Source organism: Pocillopora damicornis, chromosome 6 (assembly GCF_964200805.1).
Source record: "Pocillopora damicornis chromosome 6, jaPocDami1.2, whole genome shotgun sequence".
NCBI lineage: Eukaryota > Metazoa > Cnidaria > Anthozoa > Scleractinia > Pocilloporidae > Pocillopora > Pocillopora damicornis.
In genome coordinates this window covers 8,751,577-8,776,619 of record NC_142675.1, presented here as the reverse complement: position 1 = coordinate 8,776,619, position 25,043 = coordinate 8,751,577, and the positions used below count along the sequence as shown (strand labels likewise).

At 38.7% G+C, this 25,043-nt stretch overlaps 3 protein-coding genes across 7 annotated transcripts in view; all 3 read right to left on the bottom strand.

Annotated features, from left to right (window-relative positions):
- The window catches only part of LOC113664310 (uncharacterized), a 225,051-nt gene that overhangs the window by 181,488 nt on the left and 18,520 nt on the right, over positions 1–25,043 (bottom strand). The gene's annotated exons all lie outside the window — the stretch shown is intronic.
- The window catches only part of LOC149043801 (neural cell adhesion molecule L1-like), a 62,075-nt gene that overhangs the window by 31,109 nt on the left and 5,923 nt on the right, over positions 1–25,043 (bottom strand). The gene's annotated exons all lie outside the window — the stretch shown is intronic.
- Positions 19,292–22,632, bottom strand: LOC149043802 (uncharacterized). The gene is made up of 4 exons (XM_089210607.1): positions 21,937–22,632; positions 21,339–21,446; positions 20,320–20,442; positions 19,292–19,718 (listed from the first exon to the last, which is right to left on the bottom strand). The coding sequence occupies exons 1-4, from the start codon at positions 22,610–22,612 to the stop codon at positions 19,549–19,551; spliced, it is 1,077 nt and encodes a 358-aa protein (XP_089066733.1). The 5' UTR covers positions 22,613–22,632; the 3' UTR covers positions 19,292–19,548.

Below are 25,043 nucleotides of genomic sequence, written 5' to 3'. Positions count from 1 at the left end.
AGAGTCCTGTTACTTGTTGTCATCCTCAAGTCAAAATATGGCTTAATTCATTTAGGGGAGAGGGGGAGGTGCCTTTGACCCTCCTTCCCTCCCTCTGTCTTTTCTCAGATAATTCTCTTTTAAGTGTATCACGTAAAAATCTTATAATTCAGATTTACGAAAACGCGCGATTACGAGGAATCTTTACATGCATAATGTAAATCTTTTCCGGCGCCAGATAATCCCTTCTAAAGTCCGTTCCTTCTCACCCGAACCCGCTATACGCGAAGAAAGAGCAACGGTATAAGCTAATTCACGTAAGGTGCACAGAAATGTTTACCAGCCCTACTCCCGGCGTACTTTCCTATAAACACTTACAACGCCCCTATGTCTTGATCTTTTAAATTTGCTAAAAACTAAGTGGTTGGTTTCTGATCTCAATAATGCGCGGCTCCTTTAAACCAGTCACCCAATAATTTTAGCCGCAAGATCAAGCGATCCGACGTTATCTTACACAGCATGTCAAACAAAGAATTTCATCGTACCCATTTTCTGTGTACTAAACCCTTTAACTTCTATGAGTGACCAAGAGAGAACTTCTCCTGAGAATATCAATACAATATCAATACAATATCAATACAATATCAATACAATATCAATACAATATCAATACAATATCAATACAATATCAATACAATATCAATACAATATCAATACAATATCAATACAATATCAATACAATATCAATACAATATATCAATACAATATCAATACAATATCAATACAATATCAATACAATATCAATACAATATCAATACAATATCAATACAATATCAATACAATATCAATACAATATCAATACAATATCAATACAATATCAATACAATATCAATACAATATTAATACAATATCAAACAGACAAGCGATGAGAATAAAGAAAAGTATCAATTAAGAAATTATTAGTTGAAACAGTACCCAATTCTCCGTACTAATTTCATAAGAATTTTTTGGCACACAGTAAGGAGAATTAATAATGAGATCTTGTGAGTAAAAGGGTTAGCGGATCAGACACATCTTCAAATGTTTACCCTTTACAACCTAACATCAAAATGTATATTCTCCATACTGTTAGCTAAACATTTCCTAAGGTTCTGACAAGGAGAATTTGTTTAACAATCAAGAGTTTCTGAAATTGGTGATCACTTGCCTAATTCTCATGACTTTTGACTTTGATTCAGTTCTAACACTGTAAGGAGAAATTATGCACCAGTCCCTCTTAGCTTGAATCCCACGCATCGCAGTGTGTTCACCAGACTTCGTAAATCATATCAGACAAAACTTGCCTTTTTTAAAGTGTTTCCGTTCTTTGTTGAACTTCTCGTGGTCTCCACCCCACCAGCTATCTTTGCATAATAGATTACAAGCTCTCTTACATTAAAAACATTTACGAAAAAAAAAGAAAATCTATTTTCTACTTTGAAGTCAGTTTGAGCAATCAGCTGCGCTTCAGGAGTGCAAAAGCTTTAGAATGGTAAGCTGTTTGTTACCGTAAATTCTGCGTAGCTAAAAGCCCCCAGGGTAGGATATATTGCGTTGTGCCAGCGGACAATGGTTGACTTTTCAAAACAACTCTTATTTAACGGTATCTGTTAATTGCAACTCTATTGTGTGGTCTTCTTTGTTTTTATTCTTTCAGCTTGGTCCCGACGCAATGAAATTTCTCTTTTATGTTTCTTTAAATGCGGCTTAACTCATTTTTTTGAAATTATAACCTCGAGGCTATTTCATAGGCGACCGTGAAATAATTTCTTGAGGAGCACACGTCTGTGTTTAGTTCGGCAGGATTTTTGTCTTTTTTAGCGGGAAATGAATATGGATGTTAAGTGCTAAAGTGTTTATCAAAACAGAAAACTATTGACAGTCTTCGCACGGAAATCTGGAACCCGCAGATCCAACCGCAAGAACTAAAAGGACTCGATCTAGTCTCTGTAATATTGTGGAAAATCGTACTTCAGCTCTTACGAGCAAAAAGCTTTTACGAGCCGAGATTAAGACAGGGTTTTATCAGGTAATTACGAAAAATGAAAAAGATTTGAGTCAGTTACCAAACGCTGGAGAGGAGGGTGATTCTCACGTGTTTTGCCACGGAAAAACAGCAAAATTTTACTCGAGAATAGTAGGTTTTCAAGACGAAAAACAGGTCAGTACATCACGGAAAAGCAAAATAGAAACAAAACAACAAACGCTTCCTGAATAAAACCCAAAAGTTTGTATTTATTCGAAGTAATGATCGACTTTGGAATTTCTAACTCTGTTGTGTACCAGTACTACTCAGAATAATTTGCTTGACTGAACATGGCTTCACAGTCGAAAATTGAGGTTATTGTCTGCAAAGACATTAAAAAAACCCACAAAACGCTTTGAAGACACTATGTAGATTTGACAAGTCTTTTTGGATCAATTTTCATCATAGAGATACAGTATTTTTGGTAAAAGCAACAGACGGCACTTTCTATTGGTTTACTGCAATGATAACCCACTTGGGAAGTTGAGAGAACACTCGAAATTAATGACGCAGGATGCGGCAGTCGAGCAAACTCAAGTAGGAACGAGGAGGATTCAAGGATTTCCAAAGCAATTTATTGTAAATGCGAACCAACAGCAATACAGCAGGCAAATTACATCAGAAAGAAAACCAAAATAGAGTAAACGGAAGTAAAATAAAATGGTATAAAACAAACGGGAACAACTAACAGATGTTACCAAGAAAAATGATACAAAATAAATTAATGTTTTACATGCAATAAAGGAATATAAACCAGAAAAATTACAGTACAAGCTGCAGAACCGATTTAACGCTCAATTCACCAGAACCAAGGAAGTATGTTAACAATAAATCAATAGCTAAAAGAAAGGAAAGGAAAAGTTAGAAAAGAAAAGAAAAGGCTCTTGAAAATACGAGGACGTAACAGACTACAACTTGTTTGATATGACAAAACAAAACATAAATTGTGCAGAAAACATGAACAGGAAAGGCACGTTTTGAACATAACGATAGACCGGATGTGGTGCATGGTTACACAACTGAAATTTCAGAACCAATGGCAAAATTACTCGACGCGTGTTGGACAAGCGATTCGTGTAAACGATAAAGTGTACGGCTGAAAACGATTTTTCCATGGGCATTCACTAAAGTCTAAACCACTCACTCTAGTCTCTAAGCGTTTCTGTATATATTTCAAACTCAAGCAGGGACGGCAAGGGTGATCCTTCTTCCTGCATTATATACACAGGCCCTCAATTAACCTAATTACCCTCCATAGCATTTGGTACAAAATGTTCGTTATTGTATTTAGTATTTAAAGTAAGCTTATGATATGATTGTTTGAAATTGAAATTAACATCGCATATCATTTGTTTGAGAATGCAGTATGTTTTTAGAACAGCCTAAAGCGGTCTAAAGAGAAGCAAGGCATAGTATTGTATAAGTCACCATGTAAGTAACGTATATTAACCAATTGTTAAGTTCGTATTAACTTTTAACGTCTTTGAACTGGTTACTCATTATGGTAGCACTACAAGAAACACTGGCAAACCGTTTTTCAGCTTGAAAAAAAATTGTGCAGATATTTGGTGCATTCAGGACGGAGTGGAACATTACAAATAAAGGCAGAAAACATATCAGCCCAAGGCTAAGCTATCCAAAAAAATAACCCTAAGAGCAGACTGGAACATAGCTGGGATATACTTGAGTATTTTTAACCATTCAAAGAGTAAACTGTAATGCCTAAATACTTAAAAACATTCGAGAGAACTTTTTAGTGTACTAAAATTGTTTAAATCGTTTATCCCTCCCCTCCCTTTATTCATGTGGTCCACCCCTAGGCATCCGATATATATCTATTATCAAAGACTGTGCAATTGTTACCTCATGTCACTCTGTTAGTTTGGCAATCATAGGTGACGTCTAAACCCAACTGATAACATTCGTGATTAAAGAACGTGAGCTAAAACAAGAAACTACAGAAACGCCCGAAACACACAAAGCTGGCGCCTTACCACACTTTCCCTCGGATGAAAATTGAATTGCTAACTACAGAACACGCGATATTAGGGTAAAATAATCCGGCGTCATTTCTTCGTTAATTTTAATCTCGGCGCGTTGGTCCCCCTATGAATTAGAGCCAATCAAAAGTGCGCCTTCAGTAAATAACCTCGCGAATCTTACACCTAATACATATAAATTTCTACTCAAACTTACTTTGGTTGTAAAAGCCTTCCTTCGGATAAAAAGGAAGGAGCTTCTTTTCTTCTTTTAATCTATTTGACTGAACTCTGTATTCGTTTAGGACCGCCCTACGGCGCAACTCAGTAGATTTAACGGAGAGCTTTCCCAGTCTTTGCCGTTCTGCCTCGACCACTCTTTTGTACCTCTTGCTATCTGTTATGCGTAATTCGCAAATGCCAATATAATCCCTTTAAAGTGTTGCGAGGGATGCCAAATCGCAAGAGGGTAGTTTCGTGACTTCATGATTGGCCATTTTCATGGTGTTGAATTGTGCTTAAGGGGTGGGAAGCAAGTCGGGATGTGCCCAGATACCCTGACGAAATGCTGCCAATCGGACCTGTTGCAAAAAAGGACATAATCGTTTTGTAATTTTGCGCGCTAACATTGAAACCTAGTACAACCTTTAAAACCTGATTGTTTTATTCAGCTGAATATCAAAGTCAAGTGTTCAGTAAATAACCTTCATAATAAACTATGAGGTGATAGGAGAGTGTTACCTACCGCAGCTTTGATATACTTGGCTTAAGTTCAAATTTTCAGTTAGTCTGAACATAGTTAATAGAGGAGATTGGTTACAAAGGCCGGCAAACATCAGAGGAGCAAACAAAGATTTCAAGATTTATGCAGGAAGGTCCATGACCGTGCACAATCTTTTGTTTTTCGCTCATACACTATGCATGAATTACGTAACCGAAACGTTTCTATTGGTTAGTTCCTCAGTCTGTAGTAAACAACAATTATGTATTGTGCACGGTCAAGACCGAAAAACCGAACAAAAAAATACAGCAAAGAACTTTCTCGGGTTTCATAACCATTCCCCTCTATGGTCTGAAGTGTCAGCGGTCTTCTGGTGTGTAACCTTCAGGAGGGTCTCAATGGAATTAACTGTTAGCTGTAAAACTGGCCAAAAATTTAGCCGCTAGCAGCAAAAATTGGAAAATTTTAACCGTTCGCCGTAAAAAATGTTAACCGTAAAAAGATTTAGCCACAAAAGTGAAAGTCTTAAGATCTCTTGTCAAGACTTTTTTGTGTCTTGTCTTGTGGCTTGGTAGTATGGGAAGAGCCGCGAGATTTAAGCAGTAAGCTACGTTAGTCTTTAATTGTTATAATACCTCTTTCCATCCTGAAATGGTCCTAGGACCTTAAATATCTGTAACAGAAACGAAAGTAAAATTTTAGCTTTTCAACCGTCTTTGTACCGTTGCGTATGCTCCGTATCCAGGTGCTGCTTTGTAGTTCGCCCTAGGCCCCCAAAAGGTTAATCGTGATTTACTGAAAAAAGTTTCGTGAATCGTGGTCTAAGTATGCTCCGTGAAATGTGTGGTATGTGTGTACACGGAGAGGGGGAAGTCCATCTGAAAGTGACGGGGCGATCGTTGTACTTAAGGGGTTATAATTGGTGATTTGGTGATGAAAGACCACCGCTAGAATTGTTCTGGTATTGATGTGGACAGAAAAAAACATTATGGCTTTAGCTCTAAAAATTGGTACCTCTTACTAGTGTCTGTTAGGGCCTGGTTTTCTCGTTCACGACTCACGTCTAATTCAACTCTTTCTTCACGGGCAACATTTAAGTAAAAAATTGCGTACAATTTGCGTGTGAAAATATCTTAGAATTGGGGATGAAAATAAATAAAAGCTTAATCACGTTTCGCAGGAATATGAGCAGCCTGAATTACACTAGTTACGATTCACGTGGAAAGAGTAAATAAACCTCAATTCTGTCATACTAAATAACATCTTAGCGCTAACGTTTGAAATGTTCAAAGTTCTCAGATATGTCGCCTTCTCTGTATCACTTGATCACGAGTGTCAAAATATTACTGAAATAGCAGTATCTAACCTTTTGTCAGTGTTCGTCTTTCGTTTTGAAACCTTAAACTCCTTCTCGGCGGGAATCTCAAAAGCCAAAACTACGTCAACGAGGCTGGAGTTGATACAGTTGCAGACATCTACCGACTCTCCACAAAAATTGAATCGAAATGGGCAATCTATTAAAGCACCCGTGACACGAATTTTTTTTGGCATAAATATTTAGCTTATCATAAGTACAAACCAATTCCGATGGAAGAAAAATTTCAAAATACTTAAAACTCGGTCTTTTAGGACCCTAAAGTGCTATTATTTTGTCTTAAAAGTGTCCCGTGGACTGGTAACGAATTAGCAACTGATGACGTGAAAACTGAGAAAACTAACAGTTCAATTACAAATCTCTCACATCTCTTGTAATCTTTGTATCAGTAAGCGTTGAAATACTCTTGAAATTATGTCCGATAGCGATGAATACCTACCTTCAGCAAACTCTATGGAGAGTTGTGATACATCGCACTCAAGTAGCAGAGGAGGAATGGAAGTTCCGAGTACGGTTCAGCCTTACGAAGGATATCCGCGTGCATCAAACGAAGATTTCGACGAAGACTTACAAAGACGATTTCTCGCCCGCTGCGAACTGAATGTTTAGTTTGCTGCGTTTGTGTTTTGGTTTCTGTGACGAAATGTATGTTAAGAATGGGTAGCTGTGTTCGTTTCTGTTGATAAGCTTTTTATTCCTCCGCACTATTTGCGGCGAAGGTTCCCCAGTGATCTAGAGTTTTGTTGCTGTAGAGAGATTCCCTTAGTAAACCAAAAGCCAACTTTTGACGAAAGAATCAGCTGTATCACGAGTCACGATGATTTTCACGGAGAAGTCAGCGGGCAGTTTCACTCTCAGTTACTCCTTTCCTCAGAGATTGGAAAGGCAGATCTGAGACTATCGTCGCGATCGTCGAGCCAGTCAAATCGAACGGAAAACGAATAAGTTTGTGGTCATCTGATTCAAGTTAATATCAAATAGGGATTTTAACAGAGAAAGACTTCTATAGTTTAAAGGCAGCATTGCCGTATGACCCATTCCACTCAAAGAAAATAACTGACATCAGTATTATGAATTAATGTTTCGTGCGCATAGACTTTCACACAGCACTTGGATTCATTGTTACTGTTGCTACTCTTAGTTTTTTGAGGCCGGAGGGCATTGATGGCTCGTGGTATGGATTTTCGGAAACCCAGGCTAGGAGAATACACGGCCCCTTCGAGCTTGTGTTCATACCAGTATCCGCCAGAGGTTTCGCACTGTTCACGCAACAGGATATCGGTCAATTCAGGAAAAGGCTTGGAGTTAATATATATGATGTATTTCTGTTATTAAAATATGATGGAAACTGCAATTGGTGGGATTTTCATACGATAAAAAAAGCGCAAATGTAGTCATGTGGAAAGACAAGGAGTATGAGTACCTCTCAAGCGCTTGAAATAAAAACAATAAGAATTTAGATATATGAAAATTCACATATTTGCACTGCGGTGGAGAGATGAAATTAGAAGATCCTCGCAGCTAAGAATACTACTGAAACTAGTAGTTGTAAATAGGACCTGAAAAAAAATTCAGGCCCGTACGGGATTTGAACCCATGACCTCTGCGATACCGGTGCAGCGCTCTACCAATTGAGCTAACAAGCCAACTGGGAACTGGTCAATGAATTGGGTACAAATAAACATCCAAGTGAATGAAGAATTTAGATATATGAAAATTCACATATTTGCACTGCGGTGGAGAGATGGAAGGATTTTTTTTTTCTTTGGGCAAGCTACTGGAAAGTGCAGAAGGGCAAAGGAACCATGCGTCCTATGACTCGGCTGAATTTTTTAGTCGCCGTTTACGAGAAAACGAAAGGACTCTTGTCACTTTGACTCTAAGAATAGATGAAGCCTTCCCAAATGAAGTTGAGGTGATCTCTTGGCAAAGTTTCCACACAGCCCCATACTTCATTATGCATACAGTCCTTTGTTAGAAGAAAACAATAGCGCAAACAATAGATTACCCTTGGGACTATTCGCTTTGTTTTCAAGAAGTTGAATTTTTTTTGCACTTTCCAGTAGCCTACCCAAGGACCTAAAAAATCCTTCGATGTTGGGCAGGCAAATCCGTGCACCTTGCATAGTGCTTCTCAAACTTCACTGATCATCTACCTCTATTTCAGCCATTTTGAAAGTGTTAGTTTCCGGGGCTTCTTGTTTAATCTGACTTCCGGTCATTTCTATTTCCGCTTCCTCATCTATTAGTTTTATTGAACATCTTTTAGTTATATAAGGTCATGCATGAATAGTATAGTATAGTATAGTAGTAGTATAGTATAATCTTTATTTAAGCACGAAACAATTCATCAGCAATTACATTAACTAAAACTATTTAAAAATTAAAACACTAACTAATATTTAAAAGCTGTTTTCCGTGAATGCCGTGCGTTATAGAGTGGCATTGATCTTGCGTTTAAATAACCCCAGAGACTCTGTGTTCCTTATATCACATGGAAGACTATTCCATAATGTGGCTCCACTATAGCTAAAGCTTTTTCGATAATAGTTAGTGCGAGGTAGAGGAACATTGAGTTTATTTTCAGAGTCCCTGAGGTCATAAGCAGAGTTACGCCATTTAAACTTAGAATTAAGATATTCAGGAGCTAGCCCGTGCAGACATTTGAAAACCATGGTAACTCTATGAATTTCCTGCTGGCTTGTCAGATTTTTCCAACTTAAAAATTCAAGTAGCTTAGTTGCATCGGCATCATAGCTGGAAAATGTCAAAACACGGGCTGCTCTAATCTGTAATTTCTGCAGCTTATCTCGTAGCGTTATCCCACAGCTACCCCAGACAATGTCACAGTAATCAAAGTGAGGTTTTACTAAAGCTTGGTAAAGCAGATGTAAGGTCGATGCTGGGATCAGATGCCTGACTCGCTTTAGGCACCCGATACCAGAGGCAATCTTTTTTGTTAATTTTTCGATGTGACTATGCCAATCGAGCCTATCGTCTATAATCACACCAAGCGATTTTGTAGAAGTAACCTGGCTCACCTGAGTGCTGTTCATTCTAATTGTTGGTGAAGCTGTGAGAGTACCCAGTCTCTGCCTTGACCCTTTTAGCATGAATTCGGTTTTTGTCATATTCAGTGTGAGTTTATTCGCTTGTAGCCAGTTGAAAACGTTTGTTAAGTCCTCATTCAGACAAAGCTGTATACTCTCAAGATCACCGCCCGCATATGTAAGGTGTGTCGTCAGCATACATCCTCGGCTCACAATTTGATAAACAATTTGGAAGATCGTTGATATATAATAAAAACAATAGTGGACCGAGGATGGTCCCCTGGGGGACGCCGCAAGTTAATGAGCAGCTGCTGGACAGCGACCCGTTCACAGAACATTTCTGTGTGCGGTTTTCCAAGTATGACTGAAACCATTTGAAAGATTTGCCATGTATGCCATAATAGTTTAATTTCGATAGGAGGATCTGATGATCAACAGTGTCAAAAGCTTTTTTCAAATCTAGAAAAATGACTCCATTGATTTTCCCGTTGTCAATATTATATGCCCAAGAATCTGTCGCTTCCAACAATGCTGTTACAGTTGAATGAGTAGCACGAAACCCTGATTGATTTTGATATAGAATATCATGTTCTTCCAGATAGGCATACAATTGATCGTAAACTATCCTTTCAAACACTTTCGCCACTATTGGAATCACCGATATTGGGCGGTAATTGTTGACATCATCGCGGTTACCCTGTTTAAAGAGAGGTGTAACCCTTGCATATTTCCAATCATCTGGGAACTTCCCTTGGCTAATAGATTGATTGAAAATATCACATATCGGCACACAAATAAGGTCAGCGCATTCCCTGATAAACCTAGCAGATATTGTGTCAAGGTCCGTTGCTTTTGACTTGTCTAGTTTATTTAAAAGTGAAAATACTTTATTTGGATTAGTAGGTTGGAGCTCAAACCGTTTATCTGTACCGGCAAGATATCGTTTATAGCTACTACTATCAAAATCTATCTCACTGGCAAGTTTTGGACCAATATTAGCAAAATGGTTGTTGAATTCGTTTGATAGCTCCAGTGGATTAGTTATCGTTAATCCATTCACTTTTAGTGATGTCACTGACATTTTCCCAGATTTAAGTGAAGTTAGCTCGTTTATAGTCTGCCAGGTCTTTCGGGAGTCGCTAGTGTGCTTGTTTAAAATATTTTGGTAATAAACTTGCTTTGCTAAGCGTACTTGCTTATTGACTAAATTTCTTTGTTTCTTAAACACAGCCCAATTGTTGGGATCATTTGTTTTGATTGCTTTGATTTTTAATATATCTCTATTATGCATCAAGTCTTTCAACCCAGCGGTAATCCACGGAGAACTTCGTGAACGAACGCGCATCGTTTTCAGTGGGGCATGTTTGTCAGCGATAGCTAGAAATGTACATTTCCATTGCTGCCACATCTCGTTTGGGTCGGAAGACTCATATACATTATTCCAACATTGAGACTGAATATCATCTCGAAAATTTTGGCAATCGACTATTTCCGGAAATTTCTGTATGTTATTGAATTATGTCTATTCGACATCCCGTTCAGAGAAAGTTTTCTATAAACATACACCATGCTATGATCACTTATCCCAACATGACAAACTCCCAAACAGGCGATCTTATCCGAGCAGTTGGTGTAAATTAAATCAATTAAAGTTGACGAGGTGGGTGTTATCCTCGTCGGTTCAGCAATGAGTTGCTCGAGTCCGTAGACATCAGCAATATTCTTTAATTTGGATGTATCATTGTCATATCGTGCAGTAACCATGTCACAGTTCATGTCTCCCAGTACAAAAAATTCTACATTTTCACTATCCAATTTCCCAATTAGGGATTCAAAAGGTGAAAAAATGCCAATAGGAGAGTCAGGTGGTCTATACCACGTAACAATCACAAAAGGTCTTGTTTTTGGCTTATGGATTTCCAAGCAAAGATAATGAGTCAGGAAAGCGATGTATGCTGCACAACATCGATATATGACATCCAAAATCGATGTATTCCAGATGAAATTGATTTATTTAATTTTACATTAATGTATCCATGTTCGATATTGGACTACATATACATAAGTGCATTTCTCTATATGTTGCATGAGAATAATTTCTCGGCAGGGTTAGAAAGTGGTCTACTACGGTAATCCATGAATCAGTGTCTGAGATGGAATATGTTGCATTATTTCTCAGATTTCTTCGACAATCTTTTCAAATAGAATTCCAACCTAGAGTTAATTTGAAAATGTATCTAAACAACTGGGCTGCACAAACATGCTATTTTCATTACAGTGACATTAGTAGAAATCTATAAAAGCAACCGAGCAAAACACCGAATGTATACATGAGGTTCAGGCACAAGCAAGTATTTTCTTGCGACAGCTACATGTTTCGAACATTTTATGTATGCGAAGATTTTATTTAGCTCACACTCACGTGTTTACAACAACATTTATAGTTACCTGTAATTTGCTCTAAAATTATGCCAGTGGGATAGATTATAAATTAAAGAACAATATAAGCGACGGGCCAATTTCAGCCAAAAACACGTCAACAGAGTTGGTATCTTTATAAACAGCGATTTGTTTATTTAGCACTCGAGAAAAATAAACTCAAAAACTCTACGTAAAACGGTGGTTTGTTCCCTTAACAATAAAGGTAGGGTAATTTTTAAGTTAAAATTGATAGATTTAAATGAATCAAAACAGAAGTAGAGACCAAACACTTCGAGTTTTGTCCCAATAGCGTGTGATTTGCAATAGGAATACAGCAAAGAAAATAGCCGAACTCCGTGAAAATGCACGTTGTATATTTTGGTCTGGCGCGCTCGCTTTTCACGGGCCAAAAATAATATTTTTACATGATAAACATGAAGAATTGCTCGTTGAAAAGAGCTCTTTTATTTTATGTACATTCGTATACCCCCGATGTTATGGTCGTCTGAAATATGGCAAAATTCAGCTTACAAACGGAATACAAAATGTAATGTACTTTACGCGGGTGGTTACAAACGAAAGAAAGTTTAGTTGGAGAGGAAATATAGTTGGAGAGCTATTCCAAGGGATGAAAAAAATGAATCCAAGATAATTTTTCGTTGTCTACTACGAGCGTTGTGAAAATGCACTGAAAGCCCGATATAAATTATGCAAATTAGGTACGTTTTGGCCGATTTCGAACTTTCGTATTTTTTGCCAAAATAAAAACTCGCTGGAACTTTTGAATATTATTTTTGAAAACAATTCACCAAAAGGGTCTTTGGAGCAAATAAAAAAAGTTGAATTTTTGCTTGTGTCGCCGGATTCTTGAAAATTACTGACTTCTCTTAAGTTCTAGGCTTCTTCATGTACTATAGTGTATACGTGCGCACAAACTGGTCTATTCCGCTGATTGAGATTGGTACACTGAATGATGTCGGTCCTCAACAAATCACACAGAAATAAATCATGTTTAACTGTACACCAAACTGCTCATCGAGAGGGTCAAAATGCATTTACAACTGTCCTGTTCTATTTTAGAATCGATCAATTTCTTATGAGCATTATATGAGTTCGGATATGTCGGTTTACGTTATATTCGATGAAACACCCTCGAGTAACTGCCGTATTTTAAAGCAAAAATATTGATAAACGCCGCCCCCGAATAAATGCCAAATCATTACGCGACTCTTATTCGAATAATAGACTCAAAAAAGCAGACCGATGACTACTGAGGGCCTGTTTTCAAGGAGATGGGGAGCCCCAGATAGGTGAAGTAACCCGCCTAGCTGGGTAACCCGCCTGTCCATATAATCTATTATCACGTTTACATGATATGTGGGGCGACCCGTCTAGGCGGGTTGCCCAGTCTGCTGGGTAGGGTAACCCTGACAGCAAGGGGGCAACATTGCCATGTAAACGTCTCAAGGTCGGTTAACCCGCCCACGCGGGGCGCCGTTCATGTTACAAAAGGATCAAATAAGGAAAGCAACAGCGAAACACGAGTGTGTTGAGACTTTGTACATTTCTTGGTCTTCTCATGCAGAACTAAAACGTTAAAACATCAATTTTTACATTCACTTAGCAATAAAACCTCGACAGCGATTTAGTCACGTTTTTACTTTTAACTCAACACTACATTCACACGTTATGCCAAAGTGAAGACGTTGTACTGTCAGAAACGGTTAACGCATCGAGCTATTGGCCAAAATCTTAGAGGAAAATTAATTACGTTTTTTCTGCAATGTTTTTACAACACGTCCTAGTGACATCTTAAACTCCTTAATTGCAAGTGTGATAACAACCTCGAGAAACTTCATCCTAGCATCCCGGGGTTGTAAGATTGTATGTAAACGCTGGCTATTTTTAGCCCACGGTAAGGCGGGTCACCTCACCTACCTGGGGTCCCCCACATTCATGTAAACAGGCCCAAGGGCAATGAAATACAGGTTGGTGGTTGATTACTATTAGCCTGGAACTTCTTCGACTGCAAAACTGAAGATAGTATTGCTTACGTATTGCAGTCGGAACAAAAAATCGATCAAGTAATAGTGCCAGAAGGGTCCGGTCTACGCCCCAAGTATATCCAGGCACCGGACGTTTCTTGGAACAAGCCGTTCAAGGCCACTTGCACTTAAAAGGAATGATTGGCTGGGTACCGTGGGAATTCACGAAGAAACAGCTGCTAAAATTTGAAATTATCCCCGAAAAGTACCATTTTGGAGTGAATTCTTGATTCTTGAGCAGAGCTACCCACAGAGGTAATAAAAAAAAACTCTCTCGAGCTGCATGTTGAACCTTCCCGTGGACGACATGATTCACTGCTCCAAGGAACGACAGCCTTGTGGCAGTGCACGATTATTGCTTCTATCGCAGTTACAAGTTCTGAGTAAGCAAGGCACAAATCCCTTTGAATGTACCGGTTCTGATTTTGAGAGAGCACATCCGTCATTATATCTTTTGGATTCGGATCATGAAGAGGACAGAGACATTGAAATTGGGTGAACTATGTTCACTTTATTTCACATTAAGTATTGCAGTAGTATTAACACGCAGATTGTGAAATTGAGGACAAGCACTAGAACGTGTTTTTATTTTTTACAATTAAAATGGTCAGTTACCATACTATTGTTTGCAAAAAGTAAATTGAGTTTTAAATAAACGCCGCCCTCGAATAAACATCGCACTTAAATCACGAAAATTTTAATAAACGCCGCGGCGTTTAATCGAATAAACATGATAAACATGATTAACTATATATTTAGGAGAGCTCCTTTGTAAGAAATTTTTATAAGAGTTGTTTACAGTCTGTTGGACCAAGTTCTATCCACCAATCTTTCGATGAAAGAATTTATAATTGGTGCCAATCCTGATCTTCCTGCAGCCAGCTAATTTCCCCAAGGTCTTGAAACAGGTAGGAAATCAACAATCATCCCTTCATATCTGGGGCTCTTCTGACTCGTCATTAAGTACTAGGCCTTTGCGGAAGTAAGCATCCGCCGGCACACATTACCATTTTAGAATTATCCACAACAACTTTGTTTACCTCGTCCCTATTGTGTCCCCACCTCCCCCCTATTGTCAATTCCCCTTCCCCCACCCCACAAACCTCCCGTTCAGGAAGCTTTCAGTGATCAAATTTCATGGAATGGCTCTTCAGCTCGCAACAGAAATAAAAAACACTGCCTATGAATGTTTTTTGTCTTGGTTTTTAATGAAAGAGAGACGCTAGAAACTTTGAAGTAATGAAAATCAAAGGGCTCTTGGAGCCAGCTCATTCATGTTATGGCTTAGGTTTGAATTGATTTCTTGGACTTGCTGAATATAGGTGCAGATGAATTCGGTTTATGTGAACTTTCAAGACTTTTGGAATAAATTTTCTTTTATTTTTGGGCAGTTGTGTGATAAGAAAACTTGTGCATTCGTAGTGATGGGGATCGGAAAAAAGTTTGTGTGGGCTGGAGGTGGGATGGGCAGAGGTCATTAGGCAGACTACGCCCTCAGTTGGCTGCAATATATCTCATAACGCTGACTGCCGCAATAATTATCTATTAAATATTCCTTGCCCGTTTCTTGATGTCTTTTGTTTTAAACAAAGCGGCCATTGCATTTGATTTTTAACAAAGCGGCCACAATCGTTCCTAATAGAATTTCAAGTCTTCATCTAATCTGATTTTCACATATTAATATTTGCGTAGTCACCAAACCAACGAGAGATAAAACCACCAAAAAAGTTGACAAATGGCCAGTCACGAGGGCAACGCTTGGCTTTTCCCTATAAAAATTCTCCGGTTTCTCATGAAAACCAATGACAATACAAGACACTAAGGGGAAATCAGTATGTGTACACTTCTGAACGTTGAAAATATATCAAGTCGAAAGAAAAGTTCTGGTCTTGGTTCGCATTTTTGTCAGCAAAATGAACACATATCGGTTAATAAGATGAATTTCTCGAATATTGCGCAGGTTAAATATTCAATAGTGGCATCCATTTACATCCACATCTACTTTTAGTAAGTTGGTAAATTCTGTAAAGACATCACGCCAACCAACTCGCGCGGAAAATGAGAATACTAAATGAGGCTTGAAAAAAATTAAGAACGATTGTGATTAAGAGACAGGCAAGGAATATTCCACAATAGTGCAAATAATCGCGAAAGATGATCGCTGAAAAGCGCTTCCGTGACGCTCGGTAAGTTGTAAGATGCCATGTTATCACGTATCAGACGAAAAAACAGTACAAATTCTCAGTCTACATTTTGTACCCGGTCTGCGATCCGTAGTCTGCATTTTGCACAGAGTACGAAGCCATCCAAGTGCTTGATACGGCTGGACACGGTCCTCAAATAACTCCATATTTCTCTTTGAAATATATTAATTTTTCACCGGAAAATATTCTACCTTCATTAACAATCCTCAAGCGCTTCTAAAAGGTGAAAAAATGCCAACGTTCTCCGCTTCGCTGACCTTGTACACAGAGTACGAAGAGATCCAAGCGTGACACTAAGAAAATTTTCACCAGACACTACCGGACACGGTCTTTAAATAACTAAACGTTCAGCAGTCGGATATTTTTCCATATTTCTCTTTGGAAAATACCAGTTTCTATGGGAAGTATTTTGTCTTCATTTAGAATCCTCAAGCGCTTCTAGAAAGTGAAAAAATTTGAATATTGTCCTCTTCGCCGACTCTTCATAGAGTACGAAGAGATCCAAGCGTGACACAAAAAATTTTCTTCGTATTCTTCAAGACAAAATTCAAAATACTGTAAGGAAACTGTGAAATGACAAACGGCGAATGTATTTACCGTAAAACTGTTGACTATATGTTCAGGGTGGCTCTTGAGAAAGACGATATCAGAAGGTTTCCAGAGATCTGGGAATTCCGTGTTACAGGAAATTGGGTCGCAGCGCGCGTTGCATCACGGTTGAAAATGGGCCTTTAACTTGTAACTGTAGGATAAAAAGAGGCTCCGAAAACAACAGTGAAATAAACAAGTTCCCCAGAGTACCATTCTTTTTTATTATAATAGATTAAGTATGCATCATTGTAAGAAGATTTCTTTTCCAGATTGCAGGAAAATGCGTTTCTGGGAGACTTATCTTTTAAAAAATTTCCCGGGGGAGCATGCCCCCGGACCCCCCTAGAGGTTCGGGCCTTCGGCCCTCAATTTTCAAGGAAACCTGCCTACTTTAAAGGCAGTGTCCTTTTACTTCAAAGTTGTTTTAGTTGTTAAGACTGAACCAAAATGGTTAACGTCTTGTTCACTTTGATTGCCTCAGCAATACATGTAGCACCCGCAGCACTAATATTATTCCAACACAAATCCAAATTGGTTAGCGTCTTGTTCACTTTGATTGCCTCAGCAATACATGTAGCACCCGCATCCCTAATATTATTCCAAGACAAATCAAAATTGGTTAGCGTCTTGTTCACTTTGATTGCCTCAGCAATACATGTAGCATCCGCATCACTAATACCATTCCTTCGCAAATCCAAATTGGTCAGATTCAAACCAGTACCAAACGACTTCGATAAATAAGAGTGAGAATCGCTTTTTTCCCTTTTGCATTCGTTGATGGCCTCCAATACAATTTTTGCATCACGGCCTTTATTTTTGTTGACTTCATTTGTTAAACTCTTTACAAGAGCGACAACCTGTTCATCGCATTTCATGGCCAAAATTCCACACGAAAACAAAAGTATTTGTTTAAGTTCAACGAAATACCTTGGATCGGAAACTAGTTCTTCAGGTTTCATTTCCTTGCTTTGAATCTGAGAACAAATGAAGAATGCTGCAAAGAATTCTTGAAAACTTTTATGTAAGAAGGCATAATGCAGTGTTTGTCTCAGTTTGCTGCCACCAGGCTGCACTGACAGAAACCCAAATTCAGTCAGGTCTTTTGCATGGTTTCTCAATTCACTTTCATTTAAATGCAGCTTATAGTCAAGTAAACCATTCAACGCTACCTTTCCAAGGTGATATAATTGCGATTTGTAATGGTTTCTCAGGTCTTCGATCTTTTCTAATAGTCCCTTCTTTTTTCTATATCTTCTCAAAACACATTCAACCATATCCAAGTACAGTTGAGCTCTGCTTTCTGGGAGTGAGCCCTCAAACTCTTCGCATAAGAAGTGCTGTGTTTAGAGGATTGGCCGCTATTTCTGTCAGGTTTTTATCTCGCGACATCCGTTGCGAGAGCTTGGTGGCTAAATCCGTCCTTTCTTTAAAGTACCTGGTGACAAATTCTATCACATGCTTCTCAGTGAATCCTTCGATCTGAAGCAGCGCGTCACAACATTTTCTCACCTCTTTTCCAGCTTCTTGTCTTACTGTTGCAACTATGTGGCATCTAGGGAGTTCTCTTCCTTCAATTAATTTGGAAAACATCGACAATTTCCCGGATGGTAACTCATCCAATCCATCCAATATGAATAAAATGCTGGACTGATTTTCACGAATAAACTGAAAAAATTGTTGTTTGACTTTTTCATCGATGCCTAGGGGCAGCAGCTGATCATCAATGGCTTCCCAAACGTCAGAGTGGATATCTCGACATTTCAGCAACAATACCAATTTTAATTCTGTTGAGCCGCAGCCCTGAAGTTCTTGCTGTTTTGTGGCCCAGTCGTAGGCGTACTTTTAACAATAGGTGGTTTTTCCCATACCAGGTTCTCCTTCAATCAACACTGTTCTCGGCGCTGAATACTCTTCATACGGATCGAGTATTGACGACATGTCAACAAATACGTCAGTGATTTCTCCTCTCGTTTTCTTTCTTCTGACCACTTTGAGCCTTGTAAAAATATTGCCAAGAAAAAACTGAAACTCTTCACACCATGGAAATGGTGAGAGCCATCCCTCACGAGTCTTTTACAGCTGGCAAATTCCATTGATAAGCTCAGTTGGATCAAAAATACCTAGCAGTAGCAAGATAAGTAAGAAATCTAATGACTGCAGCGTTGAAAATTATGATACCTCTCTGGTATTCGGCACTGAATTTAAATATGCAAATGAGTACGATACCGTTGCCAAAGAAATTACTAGGACTACGCAAAAAGGTTTTAGTGTATGATTCATGCTTACTGATTAAAAGCCATTTAGATTATGAATTCAGTTGAACCTCTCTGTTTGTTCAGCTTTACCAGTGTCTAACAGTGAATTTCTGTTGTAAGATAAATTACATCATATTATTGGAGCCATTGTCTGAGCAAGGCTTTTTCGGGATATAGCGAGACTACGAACTAATAAATGAAAACCAAACAACGCCTTTCTGCCTTCTTTGTCACGCGGTTTCATCACAAATGTTGCAGAAAACTGGAGGCTCGCCTGCGATGAAGTGGAAGGTTTTGCCAACAGTCTTTTCCTCAGGAAATGTAAAATAACCACATACATCTTATTCTAACCTATTTTACTCGAGAAGATCCTCATTCAACTATTTTCCCATGTAGAATTGAATACTCCACAATATGAGAGAAGGAAGAGTTTAGTTATTTTATTCAGAAATATGCGGATCACATTTAATGCTGCTAGGTATTCGGCACTGAATTTAAATAAGTGAACGAGTTCGACACCATTGCCAAAGAAATTACTTGGACGGGTGAAAAGGTATCAATGTATGATTCATGTTAATTTAATGACCAAAGGCCATTTAGCTTATAAATGCCGTCGAACCTTCTCTGTTAATTTCTAACATGGAGCCGAACTTAATGCCAATATTTTCGTTAAAACTGTACTTTATTTTTATATCGTTCTCCCTTATAATAAAAATGTAATGTTTCCGGGCTAATTACGGGTGAAAGTTTAAATAATTGAAGGGAATGAAAGCACACCACAGAGACTATTCCAGAGATTGTTTAAATTGAAAAACTGACTCTCTCTAAGATAGGATGATCTCTCTCTTACATACAGAACATTGTTAACTACGGCTAAATTTGCAGTTAAGCAGGATAACTTTTATTGTATAGTTCAACTGACCTTCATTCTTACTTTCTCCCACAGGGGTTGCCAAAGTACACAGCTTTTCCTTCACTTCTTTAAGTTCATTGTCCATCTTTGCCATTTCGCTTCTCACTTTCTCAAGAGACCCTTTCGTTGAATAACATTGGAAATTTTAGTCCGAGTGAGAGTCACTTTATTTATTAAAAGTTAACTAAATAGATCCTTTTCCCTTCCTTTGTGTTTTCTTTTTATTCTATACAACATTCTAAAAAACCTTTTGGCCCAGCTTCGGCGGTTTCTAATAGTGAAACCTAAGATATAAATATTGATATCATTGGAGCCGATAGTCTGAGAAAGATTTTTGTCAGTAAAAGCGACATTGCAAGAACTAATTAATAAAAACCAGAGAACGCCTTTCCGCCCTCTCATTTCTCCTTACGTCCTCAACAAAAGTAAAACTAGTATAAGACAATAACCTTCTCGTATGAGTGCTGTCAGAAAACTATCCAACACCCAGAGGTAGCCTCACCTCCATACTATCCCATTCATCCCACACATTACCAAGTATCTTCATTTGTAGCCAGAGCAGGTTAAAAGCCAAGGTGTGCTCTTACAACAATACATTACCTACAAAAATGTTAAATTGTCTGACATCACGCGAATAGGGTGGTCATGCTCAAAAGATGTGTTAACAGAATCCCTGTTGATAGTTCAGTTTATGTGTGAGTAGCTCTTTCTAGTAACCAACCTTCATCTGTGCTTTTTTCCACAGTGGTCGTCTGGCTACTAAGCATCTCTAAAATCTCTTTCATTTTAATCTCCATCTTCTCAGTTGTGTCTCTGAGGTCGTGTCTCATCTTTTCTCGCGAATCTGGAAATGTAAGAAAGATAGGCGCAATTTCATAGGCACATTTACACCACAGATTCACGTTTAGGCGCAGACAAAACAATGGAACGTATATCAATAACTAGTCGATTCCGAATAGATCAAACTCAATAAGACGCTTAGAAATTACAAAATGCACTCCAGCAGTTATAAAAGAGTACCCACGAACAGAAAAAGTATTGCCCAAGAAAACAATGTGTACATTTGGGTTAATTTTTCATTTTTCACACATAACGCTAGAATAACGTTCCAAGTATGTGACTGGTTCCGTCCAAAATGAAAACATCATGAGTTACCCAACACCGCGGTGATTCAAAGCTGGAGAAATCTAGAGACCCGCCTGCGATCAAGTGGGAGGTTTTGCCGACAGTCTTTTCCTCAGGAAATTTAAAATAACCACATAGATCTTATTCTAACCTATTTTACTCAAGACGATCCACATTAAACTATTTTCCCATGTAGAATTGAATACTCCACAATACGCCAGGAGGAAGGATTTGGTTTCATTCGGGAATATGCGGGTCACATCTAACGCTACTAGGAAGTTAGGTTCATTATAAGAAAGGTAATACTAAAATAAGACGATAAACTATCCCGCTTACGATGATACATATGTATGAGGGCTGTCAAAACACCATCAAATTCGAGAGGTAGCCAGGGGCAAAATCTCAGATTCCGTGGCATCCCACACATTACATAGAATCTTCATGTAAAGCCAGTGCCAGTGGTGACTAGGGTGCTCTTAGACTAGTAAAGTATGCTGTGTTGGCCGACATCCAGCGATTACCGTCGTCATGCATATGAGCTGCGTAATGTAGCCAAGAAAACAGTGTCACTCTTAATAATTTCTTTGCGGTGAGTAGCTCTCTCTACCAACTAACCTTGTGCGCTTTTTTCAGCTGAGGCCGTCAGACTACTCAGCTTCTCTTTCACCTCTTTCACTTCGATCTCTATCTTGTCAATTGTGTCTCTCGTGTTATCCAGCGAATCTGAAAATTTTAAAAGGTATACACATTTTCATAAGCAAATTTATATCACCTATCTTGCCTACGATCATACATATGTGTGAGTGCTGTCAAAACACCATCATATCCGAGAGGTAGCCAGGGCAGAATATCCCACATTCGGTGGCATCCCACACATTATAGAGTATCTTCATGTATGGCCAGTGTGAGTGGTGGCAGGGAGGTACCCTTAGATCAGTAAATTACCAAAGTATGCTGCGTTGGCCGACATCCAGCGATTACCGTCATCATGCACAAGAAAAGGTCAAAATACTACAAATGAACACACAGTTTCAAAATTGGGGATAATTCTTCATTCTTCACACATGACGCAAAAATACCTTCAAAATATAAGACTAGTTCCGACCCAAATGAAATTTCATGAGCTAGCCTGCACTGCTGTGTTAACTGAAATATATATACTTTTGTAGCCTTCTGATTCATCCACATTGGCAGTGGACAATGTTTTCCTTACCTTCAATTTCTTCAAGCTTGTCTTTGATGCTGTCGTCGTCTTTCTTCCATTGTTTCATCAGTTCACGATAATGCTCCTCGACATCTGGATCCATGCAGTCGTGCTCAAGATTGTCGATTTCAGCTCTAAAACGAGCTCCTCCCAGTCTCACCAAAGCTTCTCTTACTTCCTGCCAGTAAGCACTGAAACTACTGTCATCCACAGAGGCTTGAGAAGCATGGCCGTACACAGTGTTCCTGTAATACTTCACTCTGGCGATGTCATCTGCAATGCTTATGTTTATAACTAAGGGAAGACGATCCCATCCATTGGCAGGAGGGCCCAAACCACAGATATTTCTAAGAAGCTCCGTTAGAAGTGTGATATCGAAGGCTGCAGAAGACACGGGTACGTGAGAAGGGTACAACTTCCCCCATTGCGTGGGATTCAGCACTTTCTTCCTCCCTTTGTACAGTGATTGCAATGTGGCGTAATGCACTGAGGTACTTCCTAAAACTGTATGTAGAGTCGCTGGTGGATGTATTTTGTCAAAAGTGGACCGAAGCACCTGAGATCCAACATCCACCAGGAGGCGGCATAGCCTTGCATAGTTGGTAGTCTCTTTCGTAGACGCAAATGGCGAAATAGCCGTAGCCATAACTTTTCCAGGATGACCTGTCAAACAGAGAATTGACATTAAGTAATGTTAATCAAACCCATTCGAAAAAAAAAATTCCCGATAGCCAATTGAGATTGAGAATGATTTCAAATCGTGATGTCATTTTCTAAATCCTTTTGGGCAAGGAACACCAAAAAAAACCCTAATAAGAGATTTGCCAAAACTCATGTTACACACCCTAGCTATCCCAATTTTCATGGGATTGGGCAATACCGGGTATTAATCATTCCTTTCAGTGCAAAACTAAATGTAATTCCCCAAAGGTATATCACCCAACATGACACCAGGTCTCCCTCCCAGCACCCACATTCCTGGATGGAGGAGCAGCTTCAAAGGAATTTGTAGATTTCCTCCTCAGTCGCTATTTCATTATCGCATCTGGGGACATTAAAAGCATTTCTAAAACTCCGTCAATTCATGTTTTCTTTACTTGTTGATGATTATAGATTATTAGATGATTATAGATGATAAACGGATTGCACAGTCACTGATATTAAATGCACCTTTTTAAGCCATGTACTAACTCTACTGGATGAAGGTAACTCTAATTGTCACCAATACAATAGAGTCATTGAAGCTCATGTACCAGTACAAAACGTGGTTTTTTAGTTCATTGAACTGTGAAACAATAACATCTAAATCAACAGACTTAAAAGTCTCAGTAATATTATCACCTTCATAAAAATATGTGCCCACTGGCAAAAATGTGTGTCTAATAGCAAAATCCACCTATAACAGTTACCACTACAATAAAGGCAAAGAAACCCAACAAACAACCTTGTTCTACATGCAGCATTAAAAGAAAGGGGATGCAACCTCCATCTGCAACTGAAACTGCAATGAAAAAGCAGCTAAATGTGATTACAAGCATGCAACAAACCTGCACTAGCATCACCCAATCACCATGCACTCTCATGAGGCCAGGAGGAATATAATTTTTAAAAATGGAGCTTAATTCTCCTTGGAGGTTTTTCAATGGTTTGGTAAACATTATTTTACCAGAAGAAAGATATTTTTATGCCCTGTCATGTACATGCAACAAAGAAGAATCAGAATCCCCATGTGAAGTTGAATTTTAGACCTTCAGCCAATTACGCCCTCCAGGACCAGCAACTATAGATCTATGGTGAGCAAGGCCATTAATTGCTAGGTTCATATCTAGCACCCCTATCACAAACTGCTGGCAGGTCGTCAACCACTGACATTTATTATTCTGTCAACCGAAATAACTAACTCTGTGACTACACCTTTTCCATATTCCTGGGTAAGAGAGGAGAACTCAGACTGAATTAGTAAATTTTCTCACCAACAACCTTCAGTTGTAAATTATCCACCCAAAGGATTAATTCGGCATGAGTCACACTTATTTTTACCTCTCCAATTGGTGTTCCAGTGCATCAATCCTTACATGAAGAAAGCCCTAGACATCAAAATAAACTGCAGTCTGGGTATACACCACCACTTTCAAACAATTACAGAGTCCGACAGTAAAAAGAAGCTCTGGGCACTATTATAAGGATAAGTGCTGCATTACTATCCCTTTGTCATCAGTGCCATAGCCATATTTTCTAGCTGCCCCTGACCCATAATTGTTTACAGCAAAACAAACATCTAAACACAGCTAGCACCTGGGGTTGCAGTGCTTGGAAGTATAAATCTCTCATCACCTAGCACCTTAAATTATCAACCAGACAATCTTGGGCATATGTTTACCAAGATCCTTTTACAAAGAAAGATATAAATAAGTATAATTGCAAGATCAGACTGAGTATACGCATCCTTCAATTGGCCACTCCTAGAATGACCATAGAAATTTCAAAATAACAGTTGTTATAGCAACATTGCTGAGGCGTCATCCATCACCACTCCCACAAGGACAAACTATTGATAACAATGTTGAAACAGCAATGTAGTGGGTGATAAACTAGAATGATCATCATCCACAAGCACCATGCAACACACGTACTTGGGGATTTTAAATACATCATATACTGCCCTATAAGTGGGTGACCAACAATTGCATAATTGATAAAAACCAGTGCGCAATCTCCTTTAACATAATGCTTACAAGTGTTATCAGATCAACCACAAGTGAAAAATCTCTCAGCATAACATCAGGTTTCCCTAACACTTCACCAAAACACTAAACACCGTACAAATCTGCGGAACACAGCCCACAAGTCAGTTATACCTGAGAGAAAAAACTCTCTGCTAGCTGCCCTGAGACAACTACTTCAATTGATAAAACTGAGAAGCTCCATACATGCAGTATCACCTGGACTCACATGCAAGAATGGTCAATATAAACACTCACATGAAACTTCTCTTAGCCACTGCAGCCCTACAATGATGACAGCAAGCAAACAAACACTTAAATAACTGCAGAGCTTGCAAAGAATATCACACACCTCCACTCTCAAACTAGTTTCCTTAACAAACTTATTTTGCA